The 20406-nt window shown below is 36.4% G+C and overlaps 3 protein-coding genes across 4 annotated transcripts; 1 reads left to right on the top strand and 2 right to left on the bottom strand.

Annotated features, from left to right (window-relative positions):
• Positions 1-742: 742 nt before the first annotated feature.
• FAS1 (chromatin assembly factor-1 (FASCIATA1) (FAS1)) lies at positions 743-8399 on the bottom strand. Of its 2 annotated transcripts, none has more exons than XM_008220268.2 (12): positions 7553-8399; positions 6911-7010; positions 5633-5780; positions 5417-5540; positions 4979-5346; positions 4573-4893; positions 3984-4065; positions 3767-3907; positions 2199-2612; positions 1840-1977; positions 1221-1266; positions 743-1142 (listed from the first exon to the last, which is right to left on the bottom strand). In XM_008220268.2, exons 1-12 carry the CDS (start codon positions 8027-8029, stop codon positions 979-981), a joined length of 2523 nt encoding a protein of 840 aa, XP_008218490.2. In that variant the 5' UTR covers positions 8030-8399; the 3' UTR covers positions 743-978. The 2 variants fall into 2 exon arrangements, with proteins under 2 accessions (XP_008218490.2, XP_088903499.1); XM_089047373.1 differs by having other exon boundaries at positions 1879-1977.
• A 4050-nt stretch (positions 8400-12449) lies between these two features.
• Positions 12450-13923, top strand: FT (PEBP (phosphatidylethanolamine-binding protein) family protein). Its single transcript, NM_001293253.1, is given in 4 exon segments — positions 12450-12647; positions 12851-12912; positions 13244-13284; positions 13700-13923. Coding segments are annotated over 4 exon segments (525 nt in total).
• Positions 13924-16012: 2089 nt separating this feature from the next.
• On the bottom strand, positions 16013-19500 carry GLC (HXXXD-type acyl-transferase family protein). Its single transcript, XM_008220265.3, has 2 exons — positions 18955-19500; positions 16013-17231 (listed from the first exon to the last, which is right to left on the bottom strand). Exons 1-2 carry the CDS (start codon positions 19429-19431, stop codon positions 16242-16244), a joined length of 1467 nt encoding a protein of 488 aa, XP_008218487.2. The 5' UTR covers positions 19432-19500; the 3' UTR covers positions 16013-16241.
• Between the last annotated feature and the right edge of the window lie 906 nt (positions 19501-20406).

The following is a 20406-nucleotide window of genomic DNA, read 5'->3' as shown; positions in this document are numbered from 1 at the left end:
AATAAAAGCTTGTAAGCCATTAAGATGTTAGAAGAGAGAGAGAGAGAGAGAGAGAGAGAGAGAGAGTTAGATCAACCAAACGGTAGAGAAGAAATATTGCAACAAATCTGGGCTTTTTCTTTTTTGGTTAAATATTAATATCTTATTTTCTCTTCAATATAGGTAGCTTGAGACAGATTTTCTATACCGTGGAAGAATGCTCGATTGGTGTAGATGACAATGGCAAGGAGAAGGTAATGGTGGGGTTTCGCAGGTTATCAATTGAGAAGATCATGATAAGAAAACTAAAAGGGGAAAGATAATTGAGTGATTTTCGGGATTATCATAATTAATAAATAAAAATGAAATTTACTTGGCATTAGAGATTTAATTTAATTTAAGTAATTAATGAAACATAATCTCAGCCATTCAAACCATTCTAATCTAATGGTTGAAAATTTGTGTCAAAACTTGTATCAAAAATATAATGTCACGGATCCGTCCTCATATATATATATATATATATATATATATATAACTATGGACAAAATCCTGAATGTTTCTTGTCAAAGCTTTTCCACCAATAACGTACCCATATATATAAATGCAAATGACTCAAGATACTTTCCCAAAAGCCAGAAGCCAATTTACGTTAAAAAGTCACGTGTAGATGTTTATTTCAACAACTAATTGCTGCTCTTTAATAAAGGCAAACTTTGTATCCAATTCATAGTCAGTCAGTCAGTCAGTCAGTCAGTCTTCGTAATCGTAAAATGATAGTTAGATATCAAGCAAGCAGCAGAAGTAGAAATTCCTAGCCTATTGAATCTGTTTTACTTTCTGAAACAAAAAAAGAAAGTTTACACCAAACCTCTATGGGATTTGGATTGGGACAATCTGGGTATCTGCAGCCGATACATGCTATGCTATTGACCGAAAAAACAGCCCATAAATCCATTCCATATATTACAAAAAGAAAAAACAAAACGAAACAGCAACCTACGGGCGTTCATATGTGCAACTCTGCTGCCCTTGTCCAAAACAACCTGGCTTCACAGCTGGCTGAGGTGACTTTTCATTAGGATTGAAACATTTACCAGTAGGCGGCAAGCACCTTTTCGAGAAAAATGCAGCAATACTCTTGGTCTGCCCAGCTCTCTTTTCTGTTAATCACAAAGGAATATTAGTCTTAAAGAACCAGATTCATTATGGTAATTTGAGGATGGTCAGGTCAAACATACCAGGAGATATTGACAAGCCAACTTTGTCCAAAATTTCTTTCTTCACCTACATTACAAGATGAACATGAGCCCCTTTTTTAAGACACGACACTAGTGAATGCTTGTTCTGGGCCTAAGCTCAACACAATCGAGCACCAGAGGGCACAGGCACATAAAAATTCCATAAACAATTGTGCCTAATTGAAATATCACGCAGATGGCAGCACAAACCATTTTACATCTCTACTCCTGAGTGACCAAACTCTGAGATTTCAAATATTCTAGACTTGAGTGTGTGTGTGTGTGTGTGTGTGTGTGTGTGTGAGAGAGAGAGAGAGAGAGAGAGAGAGAGGGGGCGCTGGGGTAATGGCAATTAACCAAGTTATGAGTCATTAACTTGCCAAACTCTGAGATTTCAATTATTCAAGACTTGTGTGTGTGTGTGTGTGTGTGTGTGTGTGTTGGGGAGAGGGGGGCGGTGGGGTAATGGCAATTAACCTGCCAAACTCTGAGATTTCAAATATTCAAGACTTGAGTGTGTGTGAAATATTCAAGACTTGAATGTGTGCGTGTGTGTGTGTGTGTTGAGGAGAGGGGGGCGGTGGGGTAATGGCAATTAACCAAATTATGAGTCATTAACCTGCCAACGGTTATCTGCAAAATCTGATATCTCACGCACTTTATTCCTTAACTGAGACTTCGACATATCTGGGAACTTTTTCTGCAAAGTTTGTAACACTTTATTGATGCCCTGTGAGCATGACTGAATGGCAGACACCTGAAAATTGCAAGATTATAATATTCTTAGCAGCCAACTATTGGCACTGTCAACAAGAAAGAAATTCATAGCAAAGCAAAATATTTATGAAGCTAACGCTCTCCCTATTTATAGTTCATACTGTCACTAAGTTTAAATTGGATGCAGTACTAATGAAACAGCTCGTGTAAAATTGAAACCTCACACAAAGGTTTCTGATTCAAGATGTATACACTACTTACTATTGTAGGCAAATCCGATTCTGGTATAACAGTCACAGAGGAAATTGATTTAACACAGGGCGTGCCATTTGAAAGGCAAACTTCTTGGTCTTCTTCTGGTAAGCCATCAACTGATATCTCCACAGGTGAACTGCCAGGAAATACGTGCATACTAAGAGCTTGCAAGCACATCTGTTCGAGCTTAAGAATACCATTAAGATCTTCAGCTGTTAGCAAAGAGACCTTCTCATGCATCAAATTTGATATAATTAAAGGCTGATTTTTCTGAAGAGAGCGTTCAGTCAAATTTCCTAAATATTTTTGCTGTCGAAGCAAAATAGAGAATTTCTCGCTCTCTAAATCTTGCGTAAAACTAGGTGAGATTCTGGTCTCCTCATATGTTATATCAGTTTCCATCCTGTCAACTTGTACTCCCTGCATGCAGAAAAAAAGGCAAGTTTCATAAATAGGTACTTCAACTTTTTGATTACATGGTGATCATTTCAGCCAAATCGTTAACAATGTGTTCGTCTATTTATTTGATCAAACATAGATGCCTCAGTGGTTTCCGGTGGGGCTGACTTTTTTTCAACAATATCCTTAAATGGACTTTAAAAAATACAGTTCGGATAATGAATTTATAAGCAGAGTGCGACCCACAAATAGTATTACATGAGGAACCGTCAACTCAAGCCCACTGTACATATATTATATTACGGTAACCAGTTGAGGTATTTCCAAGCTATGGGGTAAACTTGCCTCAAAAAGCGTTTTACATGCAGCATTCTCTGAACGTAAAGGAACAGCTCAAACATTTCAATTACGACCTTTTTAGACCAATACACATGAACCTCTTTTTGAGGGACTGAAACATAAATGAATCCTCGTCAACTAAAATTAGATTTTTTTTTATTAATCATAAGTTTTCAGGTCTTCAGGACTTCTAGCAAGAATTTGATTTTCAAATAACATCACACAAGGGAGAGTTGAAACAATTAATTTTAGCCGGACATGTAGTTCAACAATTTGACAAGAGTACTTAGCAAATGGCTTAAGACAATACAAGCACAAGTCTTACACAAGTCAGCTAGGATAAGCAAAAAGAAGTTTAAGGAATGTAGGCAACTAATAAAATATTTTTGCAAAGTAAATCATTCACGTTATACTCACCAATTGTACCTGTAAATGACTAGAAGGAAAGGAAATGAAAATGTAAATGACTTAGATATCTCCGTACAATACTAATTGAGTACAATTAGATGAGAATTGTGAGCATTTCGATACTATAGAAGTCTGAAAATTATGTAACTAAATGAAAACTCATCCATGAAACTGAAATACAACTATCAACCACTCTTTACTTTTTATTCTGTGAATGAGAATGGACAAGATTTCACTCATTAATGACAAGTAGAACAATTTAGAGAGGAAAATGTTATGCCTAAAGAGTTACTCCATGACATTAGCTCTTACAATGGCCTACACACATAGCACACCAACCAAATTTGTAGACATACTCAATGATCATCCAAAATATTATCACAAGGGTAAAAAGTAACTTCGCAACTTCAATCATCAAAATTACTGACCTCGTTTTCTGAGAGATATCCATCAGGTACAAAAAAGCCATCTTCACTTTCATCTTCATCATCAGCTTTTGAACACCCCTCTTCTAAGCTTTCCTCTTCATCGTCTTTATCACAATCAGACAGGCTTTCACCAGGATCCTCCTGGATAATGACAGTCATTACTGACAATTATCGCCTACATATCAACTACATGGTATGAAAAAGAGTCTCATATTACCTCTTCCCACTCCTCATCGCTATCCACATCATAATCCAAGTCCGGGTCCTTCCTAAAAGGGTGACAGGGTCGAACAACATGACTGAAAACCACATTACAACAAATATAATCAGTCTAATATTTCCGCCGCAATTAGTTGAGCCTTCTAGGGGCTAGGCAACCAGGAAAAAAAACCTTTCTATACTGAAACATAACACAAAGTGTTATGAGTTAATTCCACTATTGCATAAAAAGACAACAGAAAATTCTCATTCACAACAATATGCATTGTGTAAATTTAGATCCAAATAGACAAACAAAAACATGTAAAGCACTCAAATGCTTTACTTTCTTGCTCCCCTTTTACTATTGTAACCTAGCTACCAGATATTATAAACAAACATGGCATGTTTCCAACCAATTACTTGGCAATTGACAAATGATATGTTGCTTTCTCAAACTTCAAGCAGTCATCCAAGTTGACTGATCAAATAGCGGACTCTTTGAGGGTGCCTATTTTAGACCTCCTTTCAGACACAATTTGGGCTTAATATATCTCACTTAAGTCTCACTCTCCCACAACCAAAATTCATGAAGGAGATGAACTCACCTTTTCTTAGGCCATATACCATAGAATGCAGGTCTACAGCTCTTATCAAATTGTAGCAACTGCTTTCCCCGTTTGTACTTTTTAACATCAGTAAGAGAAAAATCTGTATTAGCCTGACATGATTTATCATCGGAAACATGTTCTCTCCATCTATCTACAAGTTTCTCTGTACTTAAATCATCACCACGAACTAGTCCTTTACTGGTTGTGAGCTTAAGTTCCTTAAATAGTTCAGTCTTAGGCTTCTGCCGTATGCCCCAGTGTTGGTTTCTGTTTGACCGAATAGAATGGCCTAAGTGGCGCCAGGAAGACATGTGCAACCTGCAATGTATGAAGAAATTATCATTATAAAATGAGAAGAATGCATCTTTAATGGTTATATGGTTTGAACATTAATGATGCCAACCTGCGGATATCCTCAGCAACAATCTCCTCATTAGATGAAAGAGTATGATCCATTGACTGGGTGACTACCTCATGCATATTTTCACTGTTTTTACTCAACAAATCAGACATAGTTGCTTTAGTTGGAAATTGGTCACTCTGGCATGCCACGATGGTTTTGTTTCTTTTGACAAAACGTTCCATGATTGAAGCTTGCTTTTTTATGGATAGTTGCTTTTTCAACTCAGCTTCTTCTTTTTCTCGACGGCGTTGTTCTTTTTCAGCATCTTCTTGCTGCTTCCTCTGCAGTTTCCTCATTTCAGACTCTTCTTTTTCACGACGCTTTTCATCTTTTTCTGACTCTCCTTGAAGCCGCTTTAGCTCCTTCTCCTGAAATACTTCTACAGTTAATCCTGACAAGAAAACTAGGTAGCCCAGAGGGTGTCAACAAATAACTTACACTTAACCATTCTTCCTTTTGACGTTCACGATCCAATCTTTTTTTCTCTTTCTCAGACACTCGTTTATCTCTCTCCATTTGTTTGATTAATAATTTTTCTTCTCTTTTAGCCTCTTTCTTTGCACTATGACAACAGTCAAACAAAAAAAAAAACTTATTAGGAAATAAAATGAAAATTGAATATACTCTTTACTCATACTCACTGAATATACATACATGTCTGCACCATTTTTCACTGATAAGCGATCCATTAATGAGCGGATCTTTGCCTCGCACAGCGCTTTATCAAGCTGTTCGGATGCCTTCATCAGGTCATGTATGTAATTTTGATCGCTCTCTGGCTTTTGTAATGCCATTGCCATTGCTAGCACAAACATAAATGTCAGTAACTCACCTCACAATCCAAAACTAAATGAATGTAACAAAGACGACAGTGTAGTATTTAAAGGTGCAGAATGTTCAAATCAGGATCATGGACACCGCTACACTAACTTATATTTCTTTTCATAGTCAAATGAAAATGAATTAGATAAAACATACATCAATGAGCTGAATTTATGTGTACAGTGTATAAACTAACAAGACACTAGATGCGGGCTCTAAAACTTAAAGAAACATGGTCAAAAGGTATAAAAGATTTGTCACATCAGCGTACAAGAGAATAGGACTCCAGCTTGCACCACCTTTAATTACTCCACGCTCTCAGCCATTCACTCAGACCTTGGAAACATTGAACAACCTTTTCTCCAACATAAAGAGACTTTTTTTTTTTACCATGGCATGTCACTACCCAAAAAAGATAAAAGAAATCGAATATAAGTTACAACGATAATCTGTAACAATGTGGCACCACCCCTCCCAAAGAAGCATTTCAGAATTTCTGATTGTTGATTGGAAACATCAATCTAGAGCAAACAAGTCACTTCCTGTCTTTATTCTTCAATTTCTATGCATCGTTTGCTTTTCTACATTTCCATTAATCAGCTTAGAGTAAATGAAAGGCTACCCAACCCCTTTTCTTATTTTTGCTTCAAGAGGTGTTTATGCATGGCTAGTCATATCACAACTAGTAAGCATTGAGTTAGTGCACCAATGCTCCCCAGATACATCATGTGCATGACAAATCATAATATGATTTTTCTCTTGGTATAGTCTCAGGGAGCATTCAAATTACAAAAAACAGAGGACAAGGAAATCGACTAGATTGCATTCTTCTGTTTCAGCCAAACAGCAGTAACATGTTACAAGGTTTTTAAGGATGGAGGTAAATATTTCGGTGATGTATTGACTGAGAATAATGCTGAAGCCAATATTTATGTTGACAATCAGAATTAAGGTGAAACCCATCTGGCATGTGATGACAATACAACTATCATGTGATTCAATTATAACACAAGTGAAAAAGACAAACAAATCCATAGCATTATTGGTCATCATTATGTAATGCGCAAGACACCCAAAACCAGTCATTTAATTAAGGAAGCATATATGTACCAGAAACCGCAGTAATCCTCTCATGGATCTTTCTTCGACAAGTGCGCCTAATATTCAACACTCCGCGCACAGGTGCTGGCATCAACTTTACATCCCTTGTCTATGCAAGAGGTAAGAAAAGATAAAAACTTAATAGACCAAAGATCAAGTAAATAGAGAAGTACAGAAAGTTGCCAAACAGCAAGGATTAGTATGCCCAACAAAATATGCAAGCAAGAAAACGGTAAACACTCAACATATCAGAAAAAGAAAAAGAAATGTGGGTAAAAAAACAAAATCCTTTTATACACACATCGAAGGCAGTCAAATTAAGAACATGAAATATTCATTTATTCAAAAACAAAGAAAAGAAAATAAGAAACAAAGGCAAACTGACAGGGGCATTCGGTATTCCCTCCCAGCGCCAAATTAAATACGCCCACAATAGAACTGCAATTAGATGAAGACCTATACATACAAAAGAAGCACAATAATCTAAACAAAATTAACCAAAACATAAAGTAACAAGCAAGGTTCACAAATCTATCAACAATTCAGGAAACCACATAAATTGAACATACTCAGTTATCAAAAAACCAAAACCAATACAAATGGGCACAAATTGAACATTCAAAAAAATTCAATAGTAAAAAGAACCATCACCTCCCAACACCAAAGACACGACTCGGACTCGTCCTCCAACACATCAGCATCAACATTCGGCACACCGTACATCACTCTTTGTCCAACAAAGAGCACAATGCTCTTCACATAGGCCAAAGTCACATTGCCAAAAGCCTCATTTCCGTTATTGACCTTCTCGAAAACCTCCTCAACAAGCTTCGACAATGGCAGCCCACTCTCTTCGATCAAAGCCCCAATGACCGAATTCATATTGTTACCACATTGCTTCACATCCAAATCGACTCTCTGACCCATCACTTCCTTGTAGAAACCAAACAACCCATCAAGTTGTTTGCGAAAAGATCCAATCTGAACCTCTTTTGCCTCAAGTCCCAAATATTCTGGGCTCAAGCTAGCCCTCTTTCGCTTCTGGGTCTTCCTCACTCGATCTTGGTCGTTGGATTTCCGGCCACTTGGGTTATCTCCGCCGTCAATTGCCACCACTTCACACATCATTTTCAAACTCTAGGGCTAGAAAAGTCCGATTCACTCAAACACATATGAAAATTCACAGATCAAAAGCCCGAACTCCTAGATAATCTGAACCAGACGGAAAAACGACGCTACTTGGGTCCAATGGACTGGGGATTCAGAAGAAAACGAATAGGACAAGTGAACAGGTGAGTATTTCAGAAACCCTAATGAGAGAAAGAATGGCTTTTCCAAATATCTTCACCGTCTTTTCTTCTTTTATATTTTTTAAACAAAGAAATTCTTGGATATATTGAAAAGATGGGTGGGAGTTGTAGAGACAGAGCGGCAACCAGATATATAAAGTAACAATTTTTCCAACAGCTATGAATAATTTTGAAGACGAAACATATTTATTTATTTTTTCTGTTTTCTATAAATAATTAAATAAAATGGTCTTGGAGAATACTATTACCAAAAGGATTGCCATACTTTTATTTTTCCCGCCAAAAAGGTTTGCCTCCAAAATTGCGAAAATAACGCTTTTTATGATTTTCGTTTTTCGCGCCTCTGGTGTTCGTTTGCGCGGGACACCGGAAAATGAGACGCGTGGGGGACGCATGGCATTTGCCAGTACTCGTGGCGCCTGAGGAAGATAGTATAATTAAATTCCATGCAGAACAATTTAGAAACATGGTTAACAATTTTGCCACAAAATAATTAAACTTAAATATTTATGTTTTTTTTTCTTCGAAAATGTGTCCTTTTTTTCTGTAATTTTCCCTTTATTACTCGAAAGTAGACTGGTTTTCTTGGATGTCGAAGACTAATAAGAAAGAGAATAGCAACAAACAGGGAGAGATTTTTATTTTTTAAAATCTTATGTTCAAAATGAAAAAATTGTGGGAAATTCTGTAGAATGATGAAAAGAGTAAGGATAGTATGTAAAATGAAGGATGAAAAGAATGTAGGAAATTAGATAAAATGTTGAAAAGAACGTGGGAAATTATGTAGAAATAAGGTTGGTATTTATAGAAGAAAAAAATAAGGATTTTTTTAGATTTTTTTAATATTAAAAAAAGACCAATTTTTATGATTTTTTTAATGGAAAATGATAATGATGGCTACCTGACGTCACGTGGCCTGAAATAGTTTGCCTCTTCCGCATGCTAACTAAGTTTGGCCCAATGGCATGACATATTGGGAGCTTCTACAATGAGGAGTTAAAGTGAGGAGACCGATCCGACCGTCAAAACATTTAAAATATTTAAGTCCTATGATTTCTTTACATTTGTTGATGGTGGGATTTGACCTCCTCAAATAACCTCCTCACTTTAAGCCCTCATTATAGCCTTTCCGTGACATATTTAATCCACTTGTTGGAGATGGCTTTTAGGTGTGAAATGGCTAAATTTGTGAGATGGTCATCTCCAACTTTAACGAGCTAAACGTCAAATTTTGGTTTTTAGCCTAAAAACCTTCTCCAACCCATGTATTGCATGGGCCAAAATATTGTGTAATGGATTGCATGGACTGAAAACTGGTGAACCCCACAAAGAAAGAAAAGTAGCCCACATGAACGAGTGAATAAAGAGGGCCCCGTCTAACGCAAGCACTGACATCGACCAACGCTAGTGCGCTTTGCGTGGCAAGATCAGGTGAAGTAGTGGTATATATGAGAAAAAATGATCACATGATATGTATTCTCAGTAGTGCACTTGTCAAACATAAAAATGCAATTTCATATCCATTTTCAAACTTGTAAATCTTGAATCAAACATGCCATGAGTTAGAGGCTAGTTCATTGATCATATTAATTTTTGCTTGAATGTATTACCTTAGATCGATACTTTAGCAAAACAAACATTTGTCTTGGTTATAACAAAAGGTGATCAAATTTTCAGTGATTGTGGTTTGGCGGCCCATTTATACGTTGGTCGCCGTCGCTGTGGTTTGGCCCATTTGAGAACTAGCAGCTGGAAATGGCGTAAAAAACACCTGGCAAAAAAGAAAAGAAGGTAAACTTACTCTACAAAAATGGAACTGAGAGAGCCCAAAAATCAGAATAGTAATATATTCACGAATTGATAATCAGGTGCTGTGCTGTGCTGGATCTTGAAAAAGGGTGGTTGGCACACCTCGATCGCTTTTCACTTATCTTTTGTAAGTGGACAGGACTCTGGTGGGGTGTGTGTGTCCGCCTCCATAAAAAAGAAGATGATATATGTATGGTATTTACGTGTGAATGTTTTATATTATGATTATATATATGGAATTTGATTGGCAATTATGTTCTAACTTACAAGAGATAGAAAAAGGGATTTTTTTTTAAAAAAAAAGTGGGTCTACTTGCTTCATGCGTGCGATGGATAGGTTTAGAGAGGCGGAGGAGGAGAAGGGAGTTGTGGTTTGGCCACAAAGCGAATCATTTCCTTATTTGGAAGGTTCTCCGGTGACCAATGCTTTATGTATCTCGAGAAATCAAAGTATATAAATTGATGGGCGACAATTGCTGAACATCCAATCCAAATTGATTCTGTATCCCTTTGTTCCTTCGTTTTTTGGCTACGCACGCAGTCTTTGTCCAGCTTTGATTCACTCACTTGTCCTTTTTAAAAAAAAATAAAAATTGATCGGTTGGAACTTGGAAGAAGAATAATGAAAACATGAAATGAATGGAATGCAATTATCCCAATTCCCTCGAGGGCTTTCAACAACTAGTACTAGTACCTAAAAAAGAGTCGGGCTAAGGCCCTCTCTTGCTCATCAGTCAATTCTGTATCTATCTATCTTTTTCTTTTCTTGTGTTTGTGCGGCCTCATCCTCTCACTCCCACACCCAAAAAAGTGACAAGCGCACACCACAATGTCAATATGCAGGGAAGGCCCTTTGCGCATTGCTTCCTCTCAATCACAATAAAATTAATATTTTTTTTAAAATTTCTCTAAGTAAAGGAAAATTTGGTACATATATATATATATATATATATCTGGAAGGAATGAGGTCATATATACAATAACTATACGTAGGTAAGACAAGAGAAGTCCGTACAAGGACTATATAATCAGTTGAGAAAGGACGAAAAGAAAAAAAAAAGTTGTAAAAAAGTAATGAAAATATCTGCCATATAGCTCGATCGTCGTGATCTTTTGACCTGTCCAAATGAGCACGGCACTGGATGGAGACGGATCGTTGGGTCTAACACTCTTAAGGAGAGAGATTCGGCAGTTGATAATAATAATACATGTACGTTCATGTATTTAGCAGATGAGATCAGAGACAGACAAGACAACCGATGTATAGTGGGGAATGGGATGGAAGTGCATGCGTAAGGTAGTAGGTGATGGTGGTGTGGTGTTCATGATGTATATGTCTGACTGACTAATCACTGCTCACACCTACTGACGCGCGATATATAAGTATATAAACCAGTGACATGATATGATATGATGATATGATGAATATATAGTTTATGAGTTGGCAGTGTGCAGTGGAACCTACAGTTTTGAGTTCATGAGCTACCAAATAGTACAAGTACCACCAAAGACAGGCTACAGGGCTACAGGGCTACACCTACAGATACAAGGAGGAAAGATATGTATGTATTCATCGTCAACTATGTCGAATCTCATAATCATGTATGTCCACACTCAAAATTAACCACATTCACGCGATTCTTCTAAACCCTTTGGTCCAATTCATCACGTCCACACACGTAGTCATTCCAGACTAGCTACTTTGTTTGAATCCACCAAGATTCCCTGAGAAAGCGATCTGCCACTGCCTCGCCTCGCCTATGCCACACAACCCAATAACAAAACTTACGCTTTAATTTGCTTTTCTTTCTCCTTTTATGCACTCACACGATCACATTATCTCAAATGTAAGAATAATTATTATTCTTAACCAATTCAGTTACAAGTCTCTAATCGCTGACTATTTCATACTATATACATATATAAATATATATGTGTAAAGAAAAAAAGAATTTGAATAAGTTGAGATTGCCAGGTCGCTAGAATTTTCTTCTGGAGGGGAAGAGCAGATTTTGACAACATGTACGATGATGGGGGAGCTTTTTGGACCGACAACGCATAAAGTGATGAATGGGAGAATAAAGAGTGGTGGTCCACTACTTGACTTTACAGGTTTGATGAAAGAGAGGAACTTAGTAAGAATCAAAAGAAAATAAAAATATCGAGCAAAAGGCAAAAGCGATCCACGGAGCAATCAGAATATCTTTTTAAGTTACTGGTTGCACAAGAACAAAAACAAAATGGGCAGCAGCATGCAGCAGAATATAAATAGCCAATGGCCCTCTCGAATGGAATCACCAAACCTACTCGATCTTCTCAATATCAAATCCAACTAGTTCTTTGGATACTTTGTGTTTGAGTTTCAGTTTCAGTTTGAGCTTCGTATATATATTTATTCGTCAAAAGATAAAAAGAAAGAAAGGAAGAAAATGCCTAGGGACAGGGACCCGCTTGTTGTTGGAAGAGTGGTAGGTGATGTTTTAGACCCGTTTACAAGGTCTGTTTCTCTCAGGGTCACTTACGGTTTGAAGGAGGTTAACAATGGTTGCGAGCTCAAACCTTCCCAAGTTGTCCAACAACCTAGAGTTGATATTGGTGGGGATGATCTTAGGACTTTCTACACTCTGGTAAGTAAAGTAATTAACGTTTAATTAATATACTATTACTACTTTATTATAATTAGCTCTCTCTATCTACTTTCTTCCACTCCATCTTATTTTGCATGATTAAGTGCAGACGTACGGTGTCAATCCATCCTCTTGCTTGCATGCTTTTTTTTTTCATCACTCTCACTCTCCAGTACATATGATACATTAATTCATTGTTGCAGGTCATGGTGGATCCTGATGCACCCAGCCCAAGTGACCCCAACCTAAAGGAATATTTGCATTGGTGTGTATTATTTGTAGCTTCTCTCTCCCAAGGAATAAAGACATCTCTCTCTCTTTCTCTCTCCCTCTTTTCCATAGAAATTTGTCCTATCCCAGCTATATCGATTCACTATATCTTCCCCCTTTGGCTTAAGCAATTTGCCATCAAAGTTGAGGTTTCAAGCTCAAATCTTCGTGCCTTTTTCAACCAAATATATATTGGGGAAATAGTATATATAGACGAAGAAGGATTTGCTTAGGAAAAAGAAGAATGTTCATTCATTCATTCCTGGTTATTTTCGGAATATCAGTTAAATGTTGGTCTTATACTTCTGATTGTGCCAACTTTTCAGGTTGGTTACGGATATACCAGCAACAACTGCGGCAAGCTTTGGTAAGTAGTTTCTATTATATTATAGTCAGAGTAATGCCAGACTTACCAAATTTTTATACCACACTGTGTATCACCTCTCAAATAGAGTGGAGCCCAAATACAATATGGCTCACCTCTATTAGAGATGTGATACATAATGTGGTATAAAAAGGTGATAAATCTAACATTTTCCTTCTAGTTATTGGGCTTTTTTTCTTGGTTTGGGGGGAGGCGGAGAAATACTTCTCTCCTTACCATATAAGTATAAGCTCCTACATTCCTGCCAATAGTAATGTGACATATGTGCATAAAATTTTCAAAGAAATGTTCAATTGGGCTAGTCTACAGAAGGCATAATTAATTAACATTTGATTATATTTTTGGATGCAAGACCAATTTATAATGAAACCCCATGTACGTACATTTATTGATGTAGGGCAAGAGATTGTGTGTTATGAAAGCCCACGGCCAACGGTGGGGATTCATCGCTTTGTTTTGGTGTTGTTTCGGCAATTGGGTAGGCAAACAGTGTATGCTCCAGGGTGGCGCCAGAACTTTAATACCAGAGACTTTGCGGAGCTTTACAATCTTGGATTACCGGTAGCTGCCGTCTATTTTAACTGCCAAAGGGAGAGCGGCTCCGGAGGAAGGAGAAGATAATTAAGTTTGATATTATTAAGCGTGTCATACGTGTAATATTATTAAGGAAGCTAGTTAATTTATATATAACGTGGAAACTAATAATAATTTAGCCAGCTAGTGGTAATCAATCTCCTACTAGCTAGCTAGTCCATGCCTTGGCACTAAGGCACTAAGGCACTAGGGCACTGGGGCACCAGGGCACCAGGGCACCAGGGCACCAGGGCACAGCATGTTGTATGCTTGTTTGAGATGAGACTACATCTACGTACGTCTCCACTTTCCAATTAACAAGACTAGCTATATATATAATAATTCAGTAAATGTCAAAGTTCTCTTCTTTCGGTCTAAGGGGATGTCGACTCGTTATCTATCTATATATATAAAGCAAAAGATAGAAAATGATGAAATATTTAAAATACCATAAAATGTCATTCGTTAATTCAAACATTAAGAATTGAAATTATTAATTAAATGAGAATAATTTAGTAACTTCACATTTTTTATATATTAAAAAAATTATAATTAAAAACAAAATCAAATAATAGGTGTTACTTTTATGGAATATAACTACACATGTTATCTTTTCTTAATTCTAAAAATAAAATAAAAAATAAAACCAATTAGCTCACACATGTGCTAAGGAACTAATACTTATAAATAATACAAAGTGTGAGGGTGTAATTGTCGATCAAATATTCATAATATATTATATTTGCCATATTTATTATAGAGATCAATTCAATTGTCGAATGATGAATTATTATGTCCTTTCCATTCCATGCATGTAACATGTTGTCGTCTAGTGCTGGTCAGATGACATCGCGGTCAGCTCATGCATCATTTGTGCCAAATTCTGCACTATAATTCCCATTAATTCTCACATCCCATGAGTTTGACTAACACCAACAAAATATATTTTTTTTGTCATACCTAGCTAATAATAAACACACGCAATTACGAATCTGGCATTTTTTATTTAGACAATAAATATATGTTTTTCAGTATGGCATTCCGTACTGTCTATATATATATGTTGTAAAAGAATCAATACAAAACAAATAAACTATAACTATATGTAATATATACTAATTAATGCACCTTTTGGCCAGATGTATTATACGTAGAGTTCTTCCGATATAAACTCTTACAACTACTATATCCTAGTTATATACTCATTTCTTTTTAAATTATTACTGAAAACTCAATTTAAAATAGGTTTCCATGTGAGATAGATTTTTCATAGTATTATTAACTAAATTACATTATGTGCCACATACCTTCATATTTTATTTATAATTTAGTTTCGAGCATGTTATTAACTACATTAATTATAATTAATACTTCCTATTAATAGCATATCAATCACCCCATTTATTTTGGTTGGCATTCCCTCTCCAATCCCTAAAATTTCAAACAAACAAAAAATCCCTAAATTAGATATCCAATAAATAATGTAACTATACAAAATATAAATATGTATATAATAACTTTATTTACAATTTTTTTTTTATAAAAAAAGGATTCGTTACTTTGTAATTGAAATTTCTGTAAATATTTTTAATGTACATTATTTATAAATTAATTTTTTTTTTGCCAGAAAATAGGTACGTTATGTAATTGAAATTTCTGAAGTACGGAAAATAGGTATATTATTCACAAAAAAAGGGTGGAAAAAATAGGTACATTATTTTATTTTAAAACATTATAGGTATATTAAATGTTTCTTCATAATAGGCCCTAAACGTGAATTTTTTAGATACTGAATATTATTATTTTTAAAAGAGCAAAAACTTACCTTAAAAATTCCTAAATTTAAGCCAATTTAAAAAACCATTTTTCTATCCAACAAAACACCATTTTAATATTACTGATATTGAATTGCAGTTGTTCAAAGTATATTCAGCACAATCAATGGAGAAAACAACAATTGCAAATACGTGGGGGTATTTTGGGAATATAAAAATTACAATAAATCATATATTGAGCTTGGTAATGTAACTTGAAGAGGTGAATCATAGTCATGAGTTTTTACTTATAAAAAACGGGTTTTAGTAATAGGAACAAAATGTAATGAATTGCAGTTAAGAAAAATTCAATTCGGAGGAGGTAAGCCAAATCTACTATTATATGTGTATTTGCTTCAAGAAGGCTAATATAGCATACAATACAATACCACACGGTCGTTCTTCTCTTAAACTTTAACCTCCATCTTCGGAAAATCGTAATCAATATACAATACCCAGCTAGTTACACACATATAGATATGGTTCCATGCAACAGCATGTTATTTACAATATATATGTGTTTTCTTTATTTATATATATATATATATATATTCAATCATCTAATAAGAACTTGTGGAAGAGGGCTTGGAACTTTTGCATTTCCTTATGAGGAAGCGCCACCAAAATATTAACCCCAGCAGCACCAGCTCTTCCAGCCATAGTAGTAGTATTAGTAGGTGAGGTTGAGGATGTATATTCATGCATATCTTGTTGTTCAGGAAAGAGCAAAATGATATCCTTCCTGTGATATACAACGGGACAGCTGTACCTGGGTTTCCCCCAAGGATACTCCACGTCAGCAAAGCCCAATCTCCACCAGGATGAGACCAGCACCTCCCCGTGAGGAAAGCCCTTGTGTAGCTCTCCCCAGTCGATGACGGATCTTGCATACTCATCTGTCATCCTTGTTGCTCCCTCAGACACCATCTCCACCATTCTCGAGAAGGGCACTTCCTCCAGTTCCCTGCACTTGGCAGAAGCGTAGGCAGTCAGCACTGCATTCCCAGTGTAGGCTTTGGGCAGCGGAGGCTTCAGCCTCGGCCTTATGTCCACCGCATAAAGAATCCTTGATTCTCTACTACTACTACTACTTGCCGCCCTCTTGTAATTAACATCTTCATCATCGTCTGATGATGACGACGACGATAGTGCCTTGCACCGCCAAATGAGGGCCGTGACCACGTTAAAGCTACTACTAGCAGTGGTGGATTTCGCCTTGTCTTTGAGGCGAGCAACGTCGGTGGCAGTGAGCCGGAAGATGTTGAAGTCAAGCTCTTCTTGGGTGGCTTCAAACACTGTAGGGTTTAAGTCATCGAGGGTGGACATATTCTTGAGCTCTTGTAACTCAGGGTGGAGGAATGGGACATGGGGTGGGGATCGAGCAGCTAAGATATGACGGTCATTGTAAGGAATGGCTACCAAGGGCTTGTTCGCAGCCACCGCAGCCAGATTGTCCAAGAACAGTCTGAAGCTTAAACCATCAAATGTTGTGTGGTTGTTTGATATGCCCATCGCAAATCCACCACACTTAAATGTTGTCACCTGTTCAATTCATAATTAATTAATTCTTCAATCTAAGTTCAAACCACAAACTAACTAATTAAAACCACTACTGACTGAATATTTCCCTATATATATATATATATATATATAAAACATATTAATTGCAAAAAGAACTTACTAGTGTACTAGTTTGAAGTATTTACTCTTCATGCAAGGTTCTAGGTTTGAGTTCTAGCATGTGTGTAGTGTGTGTGAGTTTAGTATATTATACCCTCTCTCAATAGGAAGGTCATAATATCTTGACAGCTTTCAATTATTACAGAGTTAGAGAGGCCAATAAGGTGAAGAGCCCAATCTACATCCGCACAAATTCAATAGTCCGGTGGTGAATAGCCTTTGAACTCAGCTGAGGAGTGAGTGGTAAAAATAATTTTTTACTAATGTAGCCAGTCCTACTAGCCTGTGAATCCTTTACCATTGATTATTTGGGACTCAATTTTTTAAATTTTTCTGTGAGAGGAGGAAGAGAAACAAAATGGAGAAGCGTGAGAAAGGGGAGAGAGGTGTGCACGCATATAGAAACTAACGGCAAAGGAGCTAGCCTATATCCAAAACGGTGTGTTGGTGAAAAAAATATATAGTTATATACTGATGTGGCTTAATGAAAGAATGGTGGAGGTGTTAGAGAATCTATAATGGGCTTCCTAAATCATCCTCCTTAGACAAATTTTAGGGAGGATTTAGAAAAATACAACTTCAACCATGCTCCCTATCCACCTTCTAAAATATGGAGAGTTCTAGAAGCTCCTAAATATGATGAGAGAGAAAGGACTCCTAGTAGCTCCTTATAATTTAATGAGTATTTCAAACCTTTAATTAATGGTAATTAATTTTTATATTAATAGAGATTGACCAATTAAAAAAGAGTTATAGCATTTATGACTCCCTAAACTAAAAAGCATGATTGGAGTTTAAATTTGATAGAAAGTTCCTAAAATAACTTTTATATATTTTTAGCTAAATTTTAACTAAAAAATAGATAGCATGATTGTGTATGCTATCTATTTCATGTATCTATTTTTTAGCTAAAAACACTATAAAGCTATTTTAGGAGCTCTCTAAAAAATTTCAACTTCAACCATACTCCCTAATTTGGAGAGTCATAAATGCTATAACTCTTTTTTGATCGGTCCACCTCTATTTAAAAAAAAGAAGAAGTTAGCATTAAATTATAGGGAGTCACTAAGAGTCCTTTTTCTCTCCTCAGATTTAGGAACTCCTAGAGAACTCCATATTTTAGGAGGTGGATAGGGAGCGTGGTTGAAGTTGCATTTTTATAATTTCTCCCTAAAATTTGTCTAATGAAGTAATTTAAGGAGTCTATTATGGATGTTCTTAGATCTCTTAATTGGGAATCCAGATTCCAGATCAATCTATGCATAATGCATGCACCTACCCCCGTGGCCCGTGTACGTTACAATGGACGGAAAGTCATAATAATGCATGTGCAACAGTGCAAAGTGAAGGGATGTCATATTTGTCAGTCTCCTATAGGCTGATGAATATCAAAGACCAAGATTATGGCTCATATGTATTGTGGTAGATTGAAAGGTGTAACATCACTTTTAAGGGTAAGGGTAATATGTACCACTCAATGAGGCAGCATATGTGGATGTACCAAAGAAAACCAAATGGCACTGAATTAGAAGATGTAGCTTTATGCAGGATAAATGATGGTGAGATCAAAATAAAAAATTAATACCTGCAGAATAAAAAGTGGCTGATCATGATCATCGCCAGCAGCAGGGTTCAGAATACGAGAATCCATAGCGGTGCAAACCAGTTGTGCAAAAGCTGAATTAGGATAAACCAAGTCTCCAATCTCATCCAAAGCATACTCACTAGAGGCTACCACGAAGCCTGCTCCGGCTGCATTGCAGTCGATCTCTAAGCGACTTGTGTTGGGGTTCAACTTCAATCTTCCTGCCAAGAAATCATAGGGCACCAATATCTGGGCAAGGGCATCCTGGACTTTTTCAGCTACAATTTGGGATTGAGGAAAATCTTTGTGTGCGCCAAAGAAATGAACGGTTTGGACATCGAAATTGAGAACTTGGTCTATGTTTGATAAGAAGACGGTTTTTTTCTGTGTTTGTTGGGATGGGAAAATCAGGCATGAGTGGTGGACAGTGACCTTGAGATCTTGGAGGAGAGTGAGTTGATCATGGAGACTTCCCATGTTTCACTTAATTAGTGTTGGTATTGCCTTTGGCCTTGTAGAATTCTGATCATATTTATAGATATGATTTCGCACCAATTAATTAAAGATGTTTAAGAGCTGATGACAAATAATAAAGTCAAATAATTTGCATGATGTTCACAACCAACATAATTAATTATGGTTGAATAAGTATGACGATTTTGCAGGCAGTTTTTAATGATAGACAGCAGCTAGACATGACTTGTAAATCATAATCTTCAAATGCTAAACAAACAGTATTTAGATTTTAGACAACTTAAACGACAAGACATCCTAATATAATCTAGCTAATAGTGATGTGTGATCCATAAATTGATCATACAAAAGGTCAAGCAACTGACAAATTGAGTAAGAGCAAACTTAAACTTGTCATTATAAAATTACTACAAGTGAAGTGATGATCATCCCACCACCCACATTTGTGTAACATTAATTTCCTTGTTTAGACAATAATGTAGTCGAGTCGATATCAATAATCAATAGTCGCTCGCGGTTCCAACAAATCACGATCAAAGACGGGGATGGGAAAATTGGGAATGGACCGGCAGGGCTTTGCTCAACGTATAAAACCCTAAACTTTAAACTTTATATAAAAGTGGGAGCTGTCCACATTAACTTCCCTAACCACTTTCATCAGCTAATTAATTAATATTGCTTTTCACTTTGTTGTTCGATGTATATAGTAAAATCACCATCCATCATGAATACTGTTCTTCATGCATTGCCGTTTTGAAATTTTAATTATTTGTACATATGTTTCCATAGAATTTATTGGCAGTAGCTGTTCTAGGTGATGCGTCCATCTTTTGCGTGTCGATCAAGAGAGCCATCGTCCAACTCAAGCACGTGAATATACAACAAACAGTATCATCTGCGACATTGACAATTTCACATCTCATGACTCATGACTCATGACTCATGTATGTATACTTGTAACTTGCCTTGCCTTGCCTT

Source organism: Prunus mume, linkage group LG1 (genome assembly GCF_029339155.1).
Source record: "Prunus mume cultivar Tortuosa linkage group LG1, ASM2933915v1, whole genome shotgun sequence".
Lineage (NCBI taxonomy): Eukaryota > Viridiplantae > Streptophyta > Magnoliopsida > Rosales > Rosaceae > Prunus > Prunus mume.
This window is presented reverse-complemented; position numbering and strand designations above follow the sequence as displayed.